The 16467-nt window shown below is 43.2% G+C and overlaps 3 protein-coding genes across 6 annotated transcripts in view; 1 reads left to right on the forward strand and 2 right to left on the reverse strand.

Annotated features, from left to right (window-relative positions):
• TXNDC11 (thioredoxin domain containing 11) overlaps window positions 1-2032 on the forward strand; it is a 33294-nt gene extending 31262 nt beyond the window's left edge. For all 4 annotated transcript variants that reach the window (XM_065683791.1, XM_065683792.1, XM_065683793.1 and 1 more), the window contains one exon: window positions 230-2032. In XM_065683791.1, coding sequence (XP_065539863.1) covers window positions 230-854 — 625 coding nt within the window. In that variant the 3' untranslated portion in view covers window positions 855-2032. The remainder of the gene's footprint in view (window positions 1-229) is intronic.
• On the reverse strand, window positions 889-5081 carry SNN (stannin). Its single transcript, XM_065683811.1, is given in 3 exon segments — window positions 889-950; window positions 2975-3625; window positions 3628-5081. Coding segments are annotated over 2 exon segments (411 nt in total). The 5' UTR covers window positions 3737-5081; the 3' UTR covers window positions 889-950; window positions 2975-3323.
• LOC136016514 (zinc finger protein ZXDC-like) lies at window positions 3583-10986 on the reverse strand. The gene is made up of 3 exons (XM_065683810.1): window positions 10372-10986; window positions 9932-10060; window positions 3583-3667 (listed from the first exon to the last, which is right to left on the reverse strand). Exon 1 carries the CDS (start codon window positions 10920-10922, stop codon window positions 10449-10451), a length of 474 nt encoding a protein of 157 aa, XP_065539882.1. The 5' UTR covers window positions 10923-10986; the 3' UTR covers window positions 3583-3667; window positions 9932-10060; window positions 10372-10448.
• Window positions 10987-16467: the final 5481 nt, after the last annotated feature.

Genomic DNA, 16467 nt, shown 5'->3' on the forward strand with positions numbered 1-16467 from the left:
TAGCTTTATACATCTTAATACTGATGCTGTGCAGAAGTGTACAGCACCCAGACTGGAGTACAGGTAAAAGGGTTCACTGAAAGAAAGTACAGTGTGCTTTATCTTTATTACATGAGTTCAGGTTTGTCGTAGCTGCTATACTGGCCATTCTTGATGAAAAAGCAGAAGATGCTTAGGCAAGCAATGATAAAATTATCTATCTGAATGTTGTCATGTTATGTCTTTCTAGGAAGGAACAAAGTGTGAAGTTCCCTGAAGACTTTTCAGTTAACCTTCCTAATCTTCTTAAATTTATTTTACATCACTCAAGTTTTTCTTCATCAGAGCACTGTACCAAAGAATGCCTACATAAAGAGACAGTTCTACAGCAAGGACATATCTCCCACTTAGAGAAAGAAATTGAGAAGTTAAGATCAGAAATTACTGCCCTTCATCAGGCCCATGACCAGCTTGAAGCACAGCTTTCTGAAGCTAGGAGAGAGGAACATAGACTACAGCAGCAAAAACACACACTGGAAAAACAGCACAAGACTCTGCAGCTCCACAGCGAGCAGTTACAGGCCACATATAACCAGAAGAATCAAGAATTACTAGCAATGGCTGAAAAGCTTCAAGAATTAGCTGATGCATCAGAAAACCTCCTTAAAGAGAATACTTTACTGAGAATCCTGGTAGCATCAAGGGAAGGAAAGCTACAGAGCCAAGATGAAATTAAAGAACCCCTTCAGTCAGAGCAGACACGTTCCGAAGATAATTCTGTAGTTTCAACTGCTACTGACACATTAGAGGAAAAAAGGATTGATAATATTGATACCACAGAAACAAAACACAGTAGTGGAAACAGGACAGAATGATTACTTACACAAGGTCAAATGATGCAGTACTGGGTAGGTATTTATGCAAATTTTATTGAAATTCATTGTAAATAAAGACTTCTTCCCCCACATGATCTAGAAAAAGAAAAATCAAATGCAATATTTTTGTATACTTGAACAACTTAATAGATACCCACATCTAAAGAGAAGAGGAGAATGGAAAACACTTTCTGCACTTTACTATTGCACTAATTTACAAATTTTGCCATTTAAATTGAAGATTGTGATTTTTAGGGCAGCAGTGTGAAGCACTTCTGACTCAGAACCAGTTGTTTTTCACTGGCTATCTCTTACAGCTGCTTGAAGAGAAATTAGTCCTTTGATTTCTACTTTTCTGTGATTTCTGAAGTTTGCCCTTTACACTGCATTTCCTTTGCTGAATTAAAATAGAGATACTTCATCCGCGTAATCAGTGAACTTGAATGGACAAAAGTAATATTGCTACAACTATTCTGTTCTAGAACTTCAGCACTTTGTATCACTTTTGTATACCAGTTATTTGACTGTCTTGAAACCTGCAGCAGCCATGTGTAAACTGTTCTCTACTGAAAACTAAGGAGTCTTACTGAATTAATCCTTTTCCTCTTGATTTGTAAGAGGTGTAGAATGAGTTTAAACATTTGAGTCTGGCTACACATGCAAGTCTCATGAGACTAATATCTTCCAGAAGAGCATGTGGCAGGGTAAAAAGCTGTACCCCATATCATACTCGGAAGGCAACAGCAGGAGCTTTCTTTTACTTGACAGCATTAACTTCGCTTCAAATTATACCCTTCAGTTAATTTTTACTGCTACATTTGCCTTTTTAAGTCAACATACTACTGTAGAAAAAGGGACAAGACTTTTTGGCTAGGGTGCTACTGTCTTGCATACAGTTAGAGTTCTCAAGCATGCGTGCAGGGTTGTGTTACTTACTCCATATGTACAGGTACAAGAAGCCAGTCTAACGATGTCTATATAGCTGAAGAACTTGAACTTCATTATTTGTAACTTATCTCAGGGAACAGATTTACAGAATTTTTCTTTACTAGGCAATTAAGTGTTTAGAAGTTTCAGGAGGCAAAGGAAGCTATGTATAAAGTCACAGAAAACAGGTCAGTGGCCTCAAAGCAAGTGTGCCTACCCTAAGAGTTTTAGAATACATAAGCTGCCAGTGGTGGCTCAGTGTTGTTCTTTCTCCTCCCCTTTCCCCTCTCCTCCTGCTAAAGGTTTGAGGTCCAGGACAGTCTCTAAGACATCTTGTTAGAGTTCCTATAGCTTAACTATAGCACAAAGCAGAATCTGGAAGGGGTGCTCTTGTTTGTAAAGACTTTGCCATTGCCAACTAAGAACTTCTACAAACTGAACAGCCAATCTCCCTTGCCCATACCAACATTTGTTTTTATAGTAAAGCCTGAAGCTTAACTGTCTTGATTTAACTGTACTACTACAAGATATCTACAAGATACGTTAACTGGATTATATAGTTAACTGTTTGTAGACTAAAATGCCTTTTTACAACAGGCTGTTAACATATACTGTAGCTGCTGAGTACACAAACTGGAGTTCTAGGAAAATTTCATACTAGTTGCACTTAAGTAACCACTTCTGCAGTTTCAGCATGCAGACCTACAGAAGAGAAAAGCCTGCTCTACTGCCATTTCGAACTCCTGGAAACCTTCTGGACCAGCCCCAAGGGTTCAGCATCCATCATTAGTTCCTAGGCTGGTATCCATCAAAATGGCAGTTTCCTTGCAGTAGCTACATGGTTAGAAGACTCAGTTCTAGCAGCTATAAGCTTAACCTACCTAGCTGCAACTAAACAAAGTCACTTTCTCATAGCTCCTGTGTTTACCCCCTCAACATGTTACTGAAGGATTATACCTGTTCTCAAAGAAGGTACTCTGCATCAGTTCACTGAACTGTTAAGAGGAGTTCTGACTTTATGGCTGTGCACTCAAATTAATAGCAGAAGCAAGCTTTAACTGCAGATTTGATTTTGAAGGTCTGGAATCCCAGCTACAGCTGTGGTTCAGCAGTCCTTGTGTTATGTACAGTTGCATCATGTATTTCCATATGCGGTGGAACACAAAGCAAAAAGCTTCTGGCAGCTTACTTACAGTTCACAGTTGTAAAGTAGTTCACATTACAGTAGTAGCTCCGTCAAAGTAGGCTCAGCTAAACATTCAAGTAACAAAAACAGTCTCTTCACACCAACATATCCCAGTGTCCATTGCCAGCAATGGACATTATGCTGGGTGGGTCAGCTCCTGTCACAGAGGAATCGGGATACACAGTTGATGCAAAGTGCAACTTCTCAGTGCATGCAGTTGCTAACAAAGCTTATGTAATCCTCATCAGGGTATTCTGTGATGAGTAGCGTGCATGTGACCAGGTTCTTCACAGGAGAGATTCTTCTGCCAGTTACACACATCATAAGCGTAGTTCATATACATGTGTCACTCCAAGTTAGCTATGTACTTCTGTGCCATTTGGAGTTAGCTTAGCTTTCCTCTCTACACAAGGTCCTTTAGCAGAGTACTGCACCAGAAGGAAGGGCTCTTTGGTTTCTCCTTCTCCCACAATGCTTTCCTCATCTTCAGACTGGCTGATCCTCTGCAGACGCAGGTAACACCAGCAGCCCAGTATCAAGGCACCAAGAGCTGCAATAGCAATCAAAATAACAATAACAGTCACCACTCCAGTGGTGGGGCTATGATCCATAATAGACATGGCCAATATTTCAGACTGCACAACTTCTTTAAGGAGATTCCTTCTGTCCCCACTACCAGGCCTGCTGCATCTTCAAACTCCTGCAGTGGAAAAAATAGGCACTTCATGAAGCTGTGCATTTTTACCATATTCAGCAACATTATATTCATGGTTGGTATGCTTTACAATGGCACATGACCCTTTTGCTGTTGGTTCTTTGAGCTTCTCACTCTCCTTCTTCATCTTACTCATTTTAAGCTATTTTTCAAACTCCTTTGAAGATGCAGGTTTCTACATCAAACTAAAACAAATAAAAACTAAACTTATTTCAGCCCTTGATGTGCTTGTCAAGCCTGCTAAGAGGTAACAGTTTTACTGGGAGACAGAAGATGACACAAGACACACAAAATAGACTGTGTGGAAGTTATACGGTTTAGTATAGTGACATTGAAGACTTTAATACAAATACTCAATCATGGGTGAGCTCTCAAATCCATGACAAGGTCACAATTCAGCTACCTTTAGTTTTCCTAAAGGAATCCTACAGAAACAGTAGGTTTGAGAGTCTGAAGTCTGGGCCTTTTTAAAATTTAATTTACAAACATCCATATACTAACGGTTCCACGTTTGATAAGCTAATTACAGTAGCACTGCAGCTACCTTTGCAAGTCTAACACTGGTCTGTTTAGAAGGGTTGACTACATGGGAATTAACTGGTTGTTCATTGAGCTGATAAAAACAGATGTTGCTTTATATGCATTTTTTGTTAATAAGCAGGTAGAGCTAGATTTATTCAGGAATACCAAAACACAAAGGGAAGATCATTATTTTAAGCTTCTGTTGCTCTAACTTGGAGCAGCTTGTGGGTTGTCAGACCACAAGACCAAGGGACAGTGTCAGGACTGCAGCAGAAACCGGAAGAGAGGCAGCAGGCAAGAAAACAAGAAAAGAGGAACTCCACAGCTTCCTTAGTCTGCTGCAGTTCTGGCAGAAAAAAAAAAATAAATAAAAAAAATGCATAGGGAATGTCTTCTGCCGCTTCCAAATTCACAACACTATTTAAGGAGACACATGAACCTTGCCTTAAATCTCAGAGCTACTGTTTAAAAAGTCAGTAGCTTTACATTCTTCCACTTCAACTGGGACATAAGAGAAAAGTTATTCATTACCTTCTCTTTCCTACTACCCTCACTCTTACCTCATGGAAGACTTCAGACCAGAGCCAGTCCTAACCAGGAACATATCTTACCTATGTACTCCTTCAGGAATCACGGTAGGGCTCTATAGTACAATTTCAGGTACTGCAGATGTAGTCCCTAATAGTTCTAAGGTCACCTGCAAGTGCTGAACAGTGTCTGCGTTTCACTTGATGCATAGTCACTGACTGGCAATAGAATAACAGGAGTGTCTTTTATCTGCTGAAAATGCCAGTCTGTCAAGGGCCAAATACCTTTCCAGGAAAGGCTCTTCCTCACCATCGTTGTTCTAGTCTCTCAGCTACAACAGCAGCATCTTCATACAAAACCCACAAAAGAAGTCAATCTTAACTGACTAGTTAGAACTATTAGGTTATGGCAAATGTTACGCATTGCACTAAAAATCTCAGCAGCATTTTAACATAAAAGAGTCAAAGGCAATTACAGTGCAGGATCTTTACCAACAAAACTCAAGCTAGAGACTAAGTTTTATTCCCTTACGTCTTGTGGAGTGACAGACCGATGCGTGTAGACATTTCAAGGACACATCCACTAACAAGAAGTTGAGCATGAGTATCATTACAGTCTAGTGGCACATAACTTGCACATGCTGACTCCATTTCTAGTCACGTCAACTACAGCAACCAATAACCTGTAGCGTACCTGATACAGGCAACCAAGTCCTACAGACCAAATTTTACCCATATATGATAAATAAAACTAACCACCCCTCACAGCTATGCACCCACTGTAGCCAGAGAGGTATATGATTTGCCATCATCTTGGATCTGCAATGCTTATACGACACAGGGTGATCAGCTGAGGGTGATTAAGAATGGTTTTCATACAATTTGTTTTCCTCAGGACATGTCTGAACTGCAGCATTGTCTGATCTAGCATAAATAGCATCAGCATTAAAAGATGGTTTACATTGCTTCTGCTACAGGCACTCCACATCCACTAAGCCCTCTTCTGCAGCTTGCCCAATTGCCAACAGTAGTGGCAACCTAGTAGCGCTATTTCTCTACAGCAGTTTGTTGCAGCACTTAAACAGTTACTGTCACGTAGAAAATAGTTTTTAATCCTGGAAACTAGCATTGCAGAAGCTACCCCACTGCCAGACTTCAAGTGAGTCGACAGCATCAGCTATATAAAACACAAAACTTTTCATACCACTGTGTTCTGTATCAGCAAGATCTTCTGGCAAGCAGGGTTTAGACCTCAGCATAATAGCTAGGTCAACACAGGCTTTTGCAAGCAGTATTGAGAAACAAGTTTGAAAGCAAGAACTAGATGCTTGGTGTGGGTAACCAAGGACCTACATCTATCTGGACTGGAGGAAAATATATTTCTCCCTCCCCTTTCTAATAGCCACAGACTACAGTGGTCTCAGTTGGACCTGGAAAATACAAGCAGGTCTGTAAGTTACTATTTGAGGGAGAAATGGGGCTTTTTTAAGTGTGCAGATTTCTGTCGTGAGACAAGGCTTTCTCTTCTGATGTTATACACTGGGCTCTTGCCACTCCCATTTCTTTTCAGATCCTAAGGAGCACAGCTGGACCAGGAAGTCCACTGGTTGGGAAAGTGCTTTTTCTGAACAAAGCATGCACAGGAGCAGTTCAGGAGTTATGAGAGGCAGGCACTTACTGCTGTCCTTGTGTAAAGAGCTGTGTAGTACTTAATTTTCATTTACTCTTGGACACATGTGCTTAACACCATAATTACTGCTTAGCAAGTCTGCGACTTTGCTTGAAGTTGTGAGGCAACTTAACCCCTCCTTCCACCTTTCTGAAATCCCGATGTTAAACTGTATGAAGACCAGGCCCAAGTCCCCATCAGTCTTATTTCTTAGCGGGCGCAGGGAAGAACCTTGTGGTGCAACATGCACTCCATGAGTGGGTGACTTCAGTCATCAGCAACTCCCACACAGCTGATGCTTCTAGCATATAGGAAGTTCCATAGCAGATGCCAGTCAGGAGCTTAAGTAGAGAGTTTCAAGGTGCAGAGCTGGCCAGGAAGAACATGCTTATTGCTCTGGGTAAGATAGCTTTGTTTCTTTATCCTCTGCTCTAGCAACTCAATTCAGTCATGGCAGCTCCTTCTAGAATAGTTTCACATGAATCCTTTACAAAAGGACAGATTTAACAATTGACAGATTCTCTTTCCTTGTAGAACTCTTGCTCCTAACTTCATACACAATTGAAGGGTATTACCAGACTCATCCTTCCGGTCTAACGAGTCATTTGTATTTTTATCACCAACTAGAAGAGCTCTTTAAGGCAACTGATAGGTTGACAGTGGTAGAAATAAACATAACAGAAGTTGCAAGACCTGTCTTTGAGGCAGGATGTTAGATAAGAATGCTCACTCTCTTTATACCAGGAAGTTACTTCTAGCTGGGTTAAGCTCTCCTACCGATATGTTAAGGTAGAAAATGTTTGAGATGGAGAACTAGGACCTCCAGGATGCATGAGATTTTATTTACTCTTACTAAAGTTTCCGGTCCAAGTTTGAGTGCAACACAGCAACTTACAGATTCCTCTTACAGATCTGTCTTGGCCAAATCTATATGTTTGTACATTAAAATAATCTGAATGCTTTTTTGTTTAAGAATTCAAAGGATCTGCTTTAGTTTGACCTCTAGGACAGAATAAAACCCGACTTCCTGTGGATGTAGTGCCCAGTAAATTCCCTTCCTGTAGGCACAGAAGCAAGTGAGAAGATAACCAGGCTGCATCAAGAAGCCCTTTCTAACTTCTATATGGAAAGGTCCTTACATCTTTGTACCGTAGTCCATGCTAAGAGTTGTAGGAGGAAACAAGTCTACATATCTTTGAAAAGGTTATTCAGTGGATGTTCACCTTCCAGGAAAAGGACAACTAGGTAAAATTGAAGGTCACTTTTGCAAAGCACTTCAACTCCACTTCTCAATGAGATAGTGTGTACAAGTCATTCCTTCTTGCAGGCATATCCCCTTCTTCCCACTCCAGGAGCCTGTGGCCAGCACTCTATATTCATTCTATATTCATTCACTGACTATATGAAGTCAGGTATTGAGCATATGTACAAATTCACAATTGCACAAACAAGTAGTCTATAATGCATTATAGTAGCTGGGATGGTAGCCCTGTTACCTAGTTAGCTTTGGATAGTTTTGTTTCAAACACCTGCAGTGTTCTGACACTGAAAGCTGGTGGTGTTGCTAGGCCATGTGCTATTTCTCTAGCTTTAGGTCATGGTACACCTAGAGCTAAAGCTCTCCTGCAGCCTTAATTCTATCCTTAACACAGTATATTTGCACATTGCAACTATACTAGTAAGAACTATCAGAGAGGCCTTTGGTTTCTGTGTTGTTTTCTAGATGTAGAACTCCACTACTTTTTCCATCGGCAAGTGATTAAAACCAGGAGTAAGTTGTCTTCAGAGCCCACTTGATGGGATAAATACTGCACTCTGCAGATCCCCTTAAATTGACATAAAGAGGATTATAGCTAGTTTTCAGGCTCACTTTCCCCTGAAAGCATACCTGAGCTAAAAAAGCCCCTGAGCATACCAGGAGCAGCACTGCCTTCATTTATCACTTTTACTGTAAGACATTAAAAGCTGTGAATACCTATCTTCAAAGGGATTGCTAACACTATCCATATATACTTAGTGGTGTTCCTAGTGCTATAGCCCTTCCCACCACACTTACTATCAAAGCAAGCATCTAAGCATATTTACTCATTAGTGAGATTAGTCAGATTCCCTGGTGGGAACTGCAAATAGCCCGTCACAGTCCTTACAGCAATCAAGCAGTGAAAACAGCTATAAATTTTTCCATAAATAACTGCTGCTTTTCCTTTTTTACCCAATACTAGCTTCTACTCAAACTTCATTTGTTAAGTTTCATTATCCAATTGAGAAACTGTAAATAAAGGACAAACAGAAAGGCAATTTACATTGCAGATGACTGCTAGGGGACAAATTCAGTGCAAGGCTGGCATTAGTGTCTAAACCAAGTTTTTCATGATTATAGGTATTTGCTGCTATGCTTACTATTGCTAATGCCTGCAGGCATGTTTCTGAAAAGAAACACTGCTAATGTAGCAGCCAAAGCTATAGGAAGAGGTTTCAAGAGCAAATACTAATACAAATCACCCCACCACCCAGCCATAGAGACTTGGGCCTTTGCAATACTAAGGTGCTTGGGCTACACCACTTAAAAACAAGTGAGATCACTGTTATTTTTAATTAACTCCACTTAGTAACACCTGTTTCTGATAAAACCAAGTGACCCTGCCCAAACTGGGGTTTGGCTGAGGCTATTTTAAAAGCACAGAGATGTTTAGTAAAAACCTTCAATGCAAATCTTTTCCCAACCCTTATTATACCTGTTAGCAGAAATAAAAAGAGCAGGGAAGGCAGCTAAAAAAGGCTCTGCTATGCCAAATTAGTTATGAACAGTCTTTCAGCAACTGATGAGTAACAAGAGATACCTAACAGTGTTGACAGGAACAGCACTTAGTTTCCACAGAAGATGTAGGAATACCTTACACTTAATCAAGAATCACTTTTAAAACTTCACACCAATCTAAGCCACGCAGAAGTTGTATTTTACAAAAGACAGCAAGATGAAGAGAGAAAGACAGCAGCAGTATGGGAATTTTCCCAGACGCAGTAATACAATTTCAAGAGCAGGCATAGCAAGTGGAATAGGTTTCTACTGTACCTGCCCATCAGGCAAGCCAGCCAATTTATGCAGAACAGGTTTCTAGTGTTAAGTCTATGGTTCAGAAGCAGTTGCATGGTTGGCAAAGCATATCAGACTCTAGATTTGTACCCAGTGTCACATCCACATGGAGCTCTAATGAGAGGTATAGCCTGACAAGATAACAGGCTCACTTCTGACGTTCAATTATCAGAACTAATGTGATGTTTATATGCTGTGTCACAGCTTATTTCTTGATGTATTAGAAAAACTGGTGAGATGACAACATCAAGTTTGCAGGTATGAAAGCCATTTTCTATTTACACGCTCAAGTAGTTCTCCAAATATGTGGTTTGGGGTTTTTTTTAATAGCATTGTCTTAGCAGCAAGACAGCACCAATATATTTCTGATATTCAAGCAGTTTTTATACTCAGCTCAAATCTTCAGACTGCAAGTACCTTAAGAGTCTATCACATACCTGTACTTAGTAGCTCAAGAGCTCAGGCTAGGAATCCTCTACTTGGAGTTTCAGAATCACCTTATTAGAAATGTGAAGGTCACACTGGTTTTGGATCTTGTCTAGCAAGTCTTCCTCCTCGCTCCTCCCCTGGGGAGAGAGATCACATTGGTCTCTAGAAGCTCCACATCTCAAGTCCCGTCTGCTCCTGGCTTTCCAGAGTTACATAATGACATCCAACCATTAGCTTCTGGTACGGGCAGTCGCGGAAACGAGACTCTTTCACATGCCTGCTAATTAAGGCAAGAGTCGGACAAGCTGCCCCGAGTTCTTCAGGTGCATTCAAAAGCAACATCTACTGCCTGCACCTGCATTCACGTCAGGAAAAGGAAGAGCACGAGACACCACGGTACACTGCAGATGCTCAGAGGAAGGAGCCAGACGCGCTTTGCACAACTCACGTTGCCGTGAGCTCCCAGGGCTGTCGACACAACGGCCGGTTCGGACTTGCTCCGCAGCACGCACCCAACTTCTCGCACTACGCTTTACGGCGGGGACGAGCCTCTCGGGCCGAGAGGAGCCCAACTGGCGGCGCGCACAGCCCCGGGCTGCCGCGGACGAGCCGGGAGCCATCGCCCCGTGACTGCGGCGCTGCAGCTCGGGGCGGGAAACGGGGCCCGAACGCGGAGGGGATCGCTCGGGAGGGTGGAGCACGGCAGCCGCCCGGGCCCAAGCGAGGCCTGCGGGAGCCCAGCGCCGCTCGGGAGCGAGGCGGGGCCGCAGCCGAGCCCGCCGCCGGCGGGGAGCAGACCCCTCCCGCGGGCCGCCGCAGACACAAACAGAGCCCGCCGCGGCGGCGCCCGTGAAAGGCGGCTCCGGCCCGAAGTGGGGTTGGCACAGGCGATTCCTCCGCTGCTACCGAGGCTCCAGCCCCAAGCCTTGGGACCCGACCTCGGGGCCACTCCAAGGCGCAGCCCGCACCCTCCGCTGCTCTCCCCCCATGACGGGCCATGCACAACGCCCGGCCCAGCCTACCCCCTCACACGACCGGCCCCACCGCGCCCCCTGCCCCCGGTGGTCGCGGCCCAACCGCCCGTTGCTCACCCGCCAACACCGCCGCTGGGCGCGACCGCTCCTTCCGCGCCGCCTTATATCGGGGCCCGGGCGGAGGCGCGCGGCGGCCAATGGGCGGGCGACGAGCAGGGCCCGGCCAGCAGCAGCTGACGGGAGGGGAAGCGGCTTGGCTCGGCCCACCCCCCCGCGGCCAGCCCTTCCCTTCCTTCTGCGTGACAGCGGTGGGGGGCGGATGGTCCGTCCTGCTTCGCCACGGGGGAATGTGGCGAGTCTTGGGGAACGGGGCCAGGGGGTACAGGGAAGGCGGAAGGATCCCCTGAGGGGTCGCGCTCTTTCCCGTCCTCGCCGTCGGCCGCCTCAGCCCTGCCGTGAGGGAGCGGCAGCCGGTCGGGAGTGGGCCCTGCGCTGGGCAGCCCCCAAGGAGGGCCTGACGGTGCCAGAGTACCGTGCCCGTGCCCCAGCCCCAGCCTCTGTAGGAGTAAAACACATCAGCTGCCGCCTCAGCCCGTTCTGGACTCTCCGAGCAGCGATGTGGCAAGGGCGCCAGGTCCGCCACGGCCGTCCCAGAGCCGCCGCGGTGCTGGCTGAGCACCGGGTGCCAGGGCCAGGCCTTTCTGCCGGGCTCGGTGCGGGTGGGGTGGCGGGGGTCCAGCGCTCAGCGCGGCTGTGTGTCCCCAGCGGCTGGAGTGATCTCATTGCCAGTACGTGCAGTATATTTAGTAACCCGCCCCGTGGTGGTGCAGGAACTGTGTAAATGCCTTAGGAAATTGCCCTAACTTTGTCTCCCTTCCTCCTGAAGTCCGCGCAGGTGCCAGAGGGCAAAAAGGTATCACAACTCCTCTGACATGGTAAAACAGATCCTGGCTTGCCTAAAGTTCTTCAAGAGTCTTAAGAGGTTTCTGGCAAAAGGAGTTTTGAGGCAGTAGACTCTTGACAGAAGATCAAGGACAGAAGTTACCACGACTTACATAAAGACCTGTTTTTATAGCATTGTTGCTGGGTTTTATCATTGTGTTTTAACCCCAGCTGGTAACTAAGTCCCACACAGCCGTGGCTCACTGTTCCCAGCAGGACTGGGGAGAGAATCAGAAAAGTGAAAAATCTCATGGGTTGAGGTAAAGGCAGTTTAACAGGGAAAGCAAAATCCATGCATGCAAGCAAAGCAAACCAAGGAATTCAGTCACCACTTCCCATGGTCGGCAGATGTTCAGCCAGCTCCAGGACAGCCTGCCTCTATCACAAGAGTTACTTGGGAAAACAAATGACATCACTCTGAACATCCCCTCTTCCTCCCTCTTCCCCAGCTTTATATGCTGAGCAAGATGCCATATGGTACGGGATATCCCTTGGGTCAGTTGGAATCAGTTGTCCTGGCCATGCCCCCTCCCAACTCCTTGTGCACCCACAGCCTACTCACCACTCAGACATGAGCTATATTTTGCCTGGAAGTTGTACAGCCCCCTTTACACATTTTGGTGCTTCAGGCCTTCCTAAGATGTCAGGTAACTCTGAACTGCTCCTGAATCCTATCTAGCCAGTTTGCAGCGTTAGCAGGTACACTGTCCCATAGTATAGACCGCTCCAAGCGTGCCATCTTGTAGTTTTGTTTAATCAGAAATGCATGGTGACATGGGATACCTGAGATACCACAGCCAGTTAAGAACATTTTAGAAAAGTCACTGGTTAATGTAAAATTAATATTTCGTTTAAGGTTTGGACCTGATGAGTGTAGACCAGCATCAATTTCTACTGTCTTTATGCATCAGCCACCACAGAAAAGGTGATAAAATACTACTAAACACATCCTTAAAAGTTCAGATTTTTTTTTTTAAAGGTGGTGGAACACCAAGCACCAACACTGGGTTACTTTTCACTGTTAGTGGCTAATGGTCTGGATTGTCTGGCAAAGTGATACTGACCATGGTAGTAAATTTCTGTCAAGCGGGCAGACACAGAGGTAGCCTTTGGGCTGGTACTTTAGTAAGATGTCTACATCCAATTTAGATGTTTGAGTCACTATAGAGATGCCTGTATTACTTACGTAGCTATGGATGTAGACTGCCGTATATGAGTGTCCTAATCCACTTCAGTGAGAAGGGTCATGTCCTTTTGTACAAAAATCATAAATGCAATTCCAACAGAGCTGACTGGTAAAAGCCATCCAGTAATAGCACAGCCTTAAGAAGACCAGCAATCTCTTTTGGCATAATTTGAAAACTTTTTGCCTTCGAGAAATTTAAATAGTGATTTTGAAAGTCATATTTAGAAAATTGCACAGAGAACAAAGCACGTTCGTTCACATCAGTGAATGTTTAGGGCTTATAACAGGGGCAAGGCTCTAGTGACCTCTGATCCTCACAGTTGGGGAGCAGAAGGAGCCCACTTTATATTTCACCAGGAGCTTGTGAAGCATACTGGCAAATTCAGTTAATGCAGTCAGGTAAATGCTCTTCAGGTGTGCTAGGGATGAAAAATTGAGTTTCTTTTCATTTCTTTACTATTGCTCCTCAGCTGCGCACTCATAATGTGCAACTATGAACACACAATGTGCTAGTACAGGTTTCTCTTCCTGGAAAAAAGAATATGTTTATCAGTAAGATTTTTTTCTCCCAATATTCATAACTTTTATAAACTCTGAATTTTATAGTGTCATTTAAAGTATACCCTCTCGCTTCAATGTTTTCATATCCCAGCACTCAATATGTTAAACCATTAAATATACTTATTCACTTCACTGGGAATTATCTGCAGAAGTTTTCTGGGGTCAGTTATAATCACTGTCACAATCATCTGGATCTCTGCTGGAGCTACTCTGACCTGAAGCAAGGTTTCCAGCAGTGTTGAGTTTAAGTGTTACTAGTTATAGAGATTCTTTGGTTTCTCTTCAGGGACTTACCAACTTACCACTGTCAGATATAAATGAATGATCAGATTAAGACTTGTGTGTATTTTATTTTGTTAGAGGCAATTTTTTTCTATTGTTGCAAATTCACATCACTCACCCCTTGTGTTTCAACAGCTTTCAGATAGCTGATGTGGCTACTTTAAATGTACCTGTGTTTGGAGTTTCTTTCTGTCAGTTACACCCCATGTCCTCAAATATATTCTTTCTGTATCCATTAACTTTAATCTTTGAATGGTTACTCTCAATATTTATTCCTTTAATTAGGGGCATATATTGCGTTACTTCTGAAATGGTAACTAGTAAAATAAAACATGTGCCTCTTCCACTCCCACTTGGAAAGGCAACAAATATGCAACAGATGTATTACACCTATAATTCCTATTCAATTTTCTGATCATTTGTAGCAGTCTTTGGAGCAAAACAATCATCTCTTTTTAGTAACCATCTCTACACCCTAGCAAGTGCATCAGGCAAAAAGAGTGGTCCACACAGGACATTTTCTTATGTGTGTTTTAACTGTTCCTTAGAAATGTCTGCTCTGCAAGACTGTAGAGTGATTGTTAAAGTGAACAAAATGCCACTATCTGTTCAAGGAGGTGTAATTGACAACTTGCACCTTTACTTACAGGTCCACTGGAGAGCATGTATCAAAGAAAAGCAGACCAAGCTGAATCTCCAGCAGGCTGGCCAGGTAAGGTTTATCTCTTTTTTATTTCCCTTGAAAGAAGGGAATTAGAAATTATACATCCAGCTCTATGCATGAAAGGGAATGAAAGTATAGGAAGAGTCTGTTCAGGTCAAAGTTTAATTTTTGTAAGTTTTATAAACCCCACAGGGTAATACTAAAGGAAGACTTGCTCCCTCTGCCAGGGTGTGCTGTACAAACTCCAGAAACTTTTCTTGCATTCTTCTGCTGTGGAACACTACCAGTTTCCCATAGCCTTGTGCTTAATGAAGAACCTGTCAGTGTTTGTGATTGTGGATGGAGCTGAGATCTCCACAGCTCCAGCTGTTGGTTGAAGGTTTGAGGTTGCTTTTTACATTTTAGTTGTTTGGTCCTCAACATATTGGTTGATCTCTGTAGCATATCAGAAAGTTGTCTGCTTATGTTTGCTTGCTGTAGCATGTCCACTAAACCTGGGACTTTTTTTCATGCCTGCAAAACTAAAGCTACTGAGTAACATAACGTCATTGCAGCTATAGTGTGTTGGATAGCAAATGGATAAATTTTAAGGCTCATGGCTGGGTATTTGTCCATAGTGAAGGAAACTAATTTCCAATTTTCTAGGAAAGAAAGAAGGATAATGGAATTATCAGACAGGTTCCACTAATGCCACTATTTTAATTTTCAATCACTTTCTGAAAATGTGGTGTATTTTTTCTTCAGTGATGAGAGGATGAAGGCTCTGAATATAAATTTCCTGAGAATAAGGGAATGAGCATGTAGTTTTATTTTGAAGTGTTAGGCAGTCATTACAAAGTAACATCACTGGTTATCCTGTGCAGCTCTGAATATCCGTTTGTAATTATACATGTACATTCCTGTGTCCATGCTCCACCTTACTCTCATTTTGCTGTTACTCACAAAGTATAAAAGCACTTTAAAGATTAGTGTAAGAATAGACTCACTGTAGATCTGAGTAGTAGAATCAATTTACTTCAGCATTAATGCCACCTTCAGGAATACCCAATTTATCTGTTGAAAACTCTTAAAAGATAGTTCTTATGTGGCAGCAGAAATGACAATGATGAATTCTCTTATTCTGATTAGTGCTGAAAGTGGTGACAGACTGTGAATCCAGGCTATTGGATCAATTTTAAATAATCCAGGAATTGGCCTAGGTTTTTTAAAATCCATTTGAGTATAAGGTTAACTTCAGGCTTCTGAAGGCTGACACCCAGCTTGGGACAAGAGGTGTTTCTGCTTGCATACCTTGCCTTCTGTCTTGAAAGAGCAGCTTTTATACGTAATTACACAAATCACCATTAGAAAGGTGAAAACAGTGTTATACATCATATTGACACAGAAAAGTCTCATCTTTATTTTTCTGCCAACACAGCTAACTCCAATTCTACTGTTTCAAAAGAGAAATTTCTTGTCTTTTGCTGTGTGCTTCGTGCCATGTTTTGGAGGCTGGTTTTGTATCTGAAGGCTGATGAGCAAGATATAAGTAATTTTCTTTCTGCAGCAGTTCTTTATGAAACTTTATACGAGAGTCACAAAGCCTACTGAAAAAAAGCATCTGATGAGAGAGTTGCCATCTCAGGCTCACTCAGTGTGTTAGGGTGTATACTGACAGTTTCTCATCCTGCCAGGTTATTTCTTTGAATTCAACAGTTATTTTGAAACTGATTCAGAGAAAACTCCAGGAACAAACTTGCCAACAAAGTTTTCAAGCTGACAAGCAGGTATTCTTTATTGCGGTGCTGGGAGACACGGGGAATAGCTCCTCCTAACGTGTGTCCCTCTGTTGCTCCACAAGCTGTCCTTATATAGTCCCTGGGCATACATACATTACGTCATTTTCCAGAAAGTTCCCCACATGCGGACAGAATTGTGGTGGTGGTCTCTGAGGGT

Source organism: Lathamus discolor, chromosome 6 (assembly GCF_037157495.1).
Source record: "Lathamus discolor isolate bLatDis1 chromosome 6, bLatDis1.hap1, whole genome shotgun sequence".
Classification (NCBI taxonomy): Eukaryota; Metazoa; Chordata; class Aves; order Psittaciformes; family Psittacidae; genus Lathamus; species Lathamus discolor.

What these genes read in the sequence shown, in the direction of transcription:
- LOC136016514 (XM_065683810.1), bottom strand. Translation starts at nt 10,922, where the DNA reads ATGGCCCGTCATGGGGGGAGAGCAGCGGAGGGTGCGGGCTGCGCCTTG.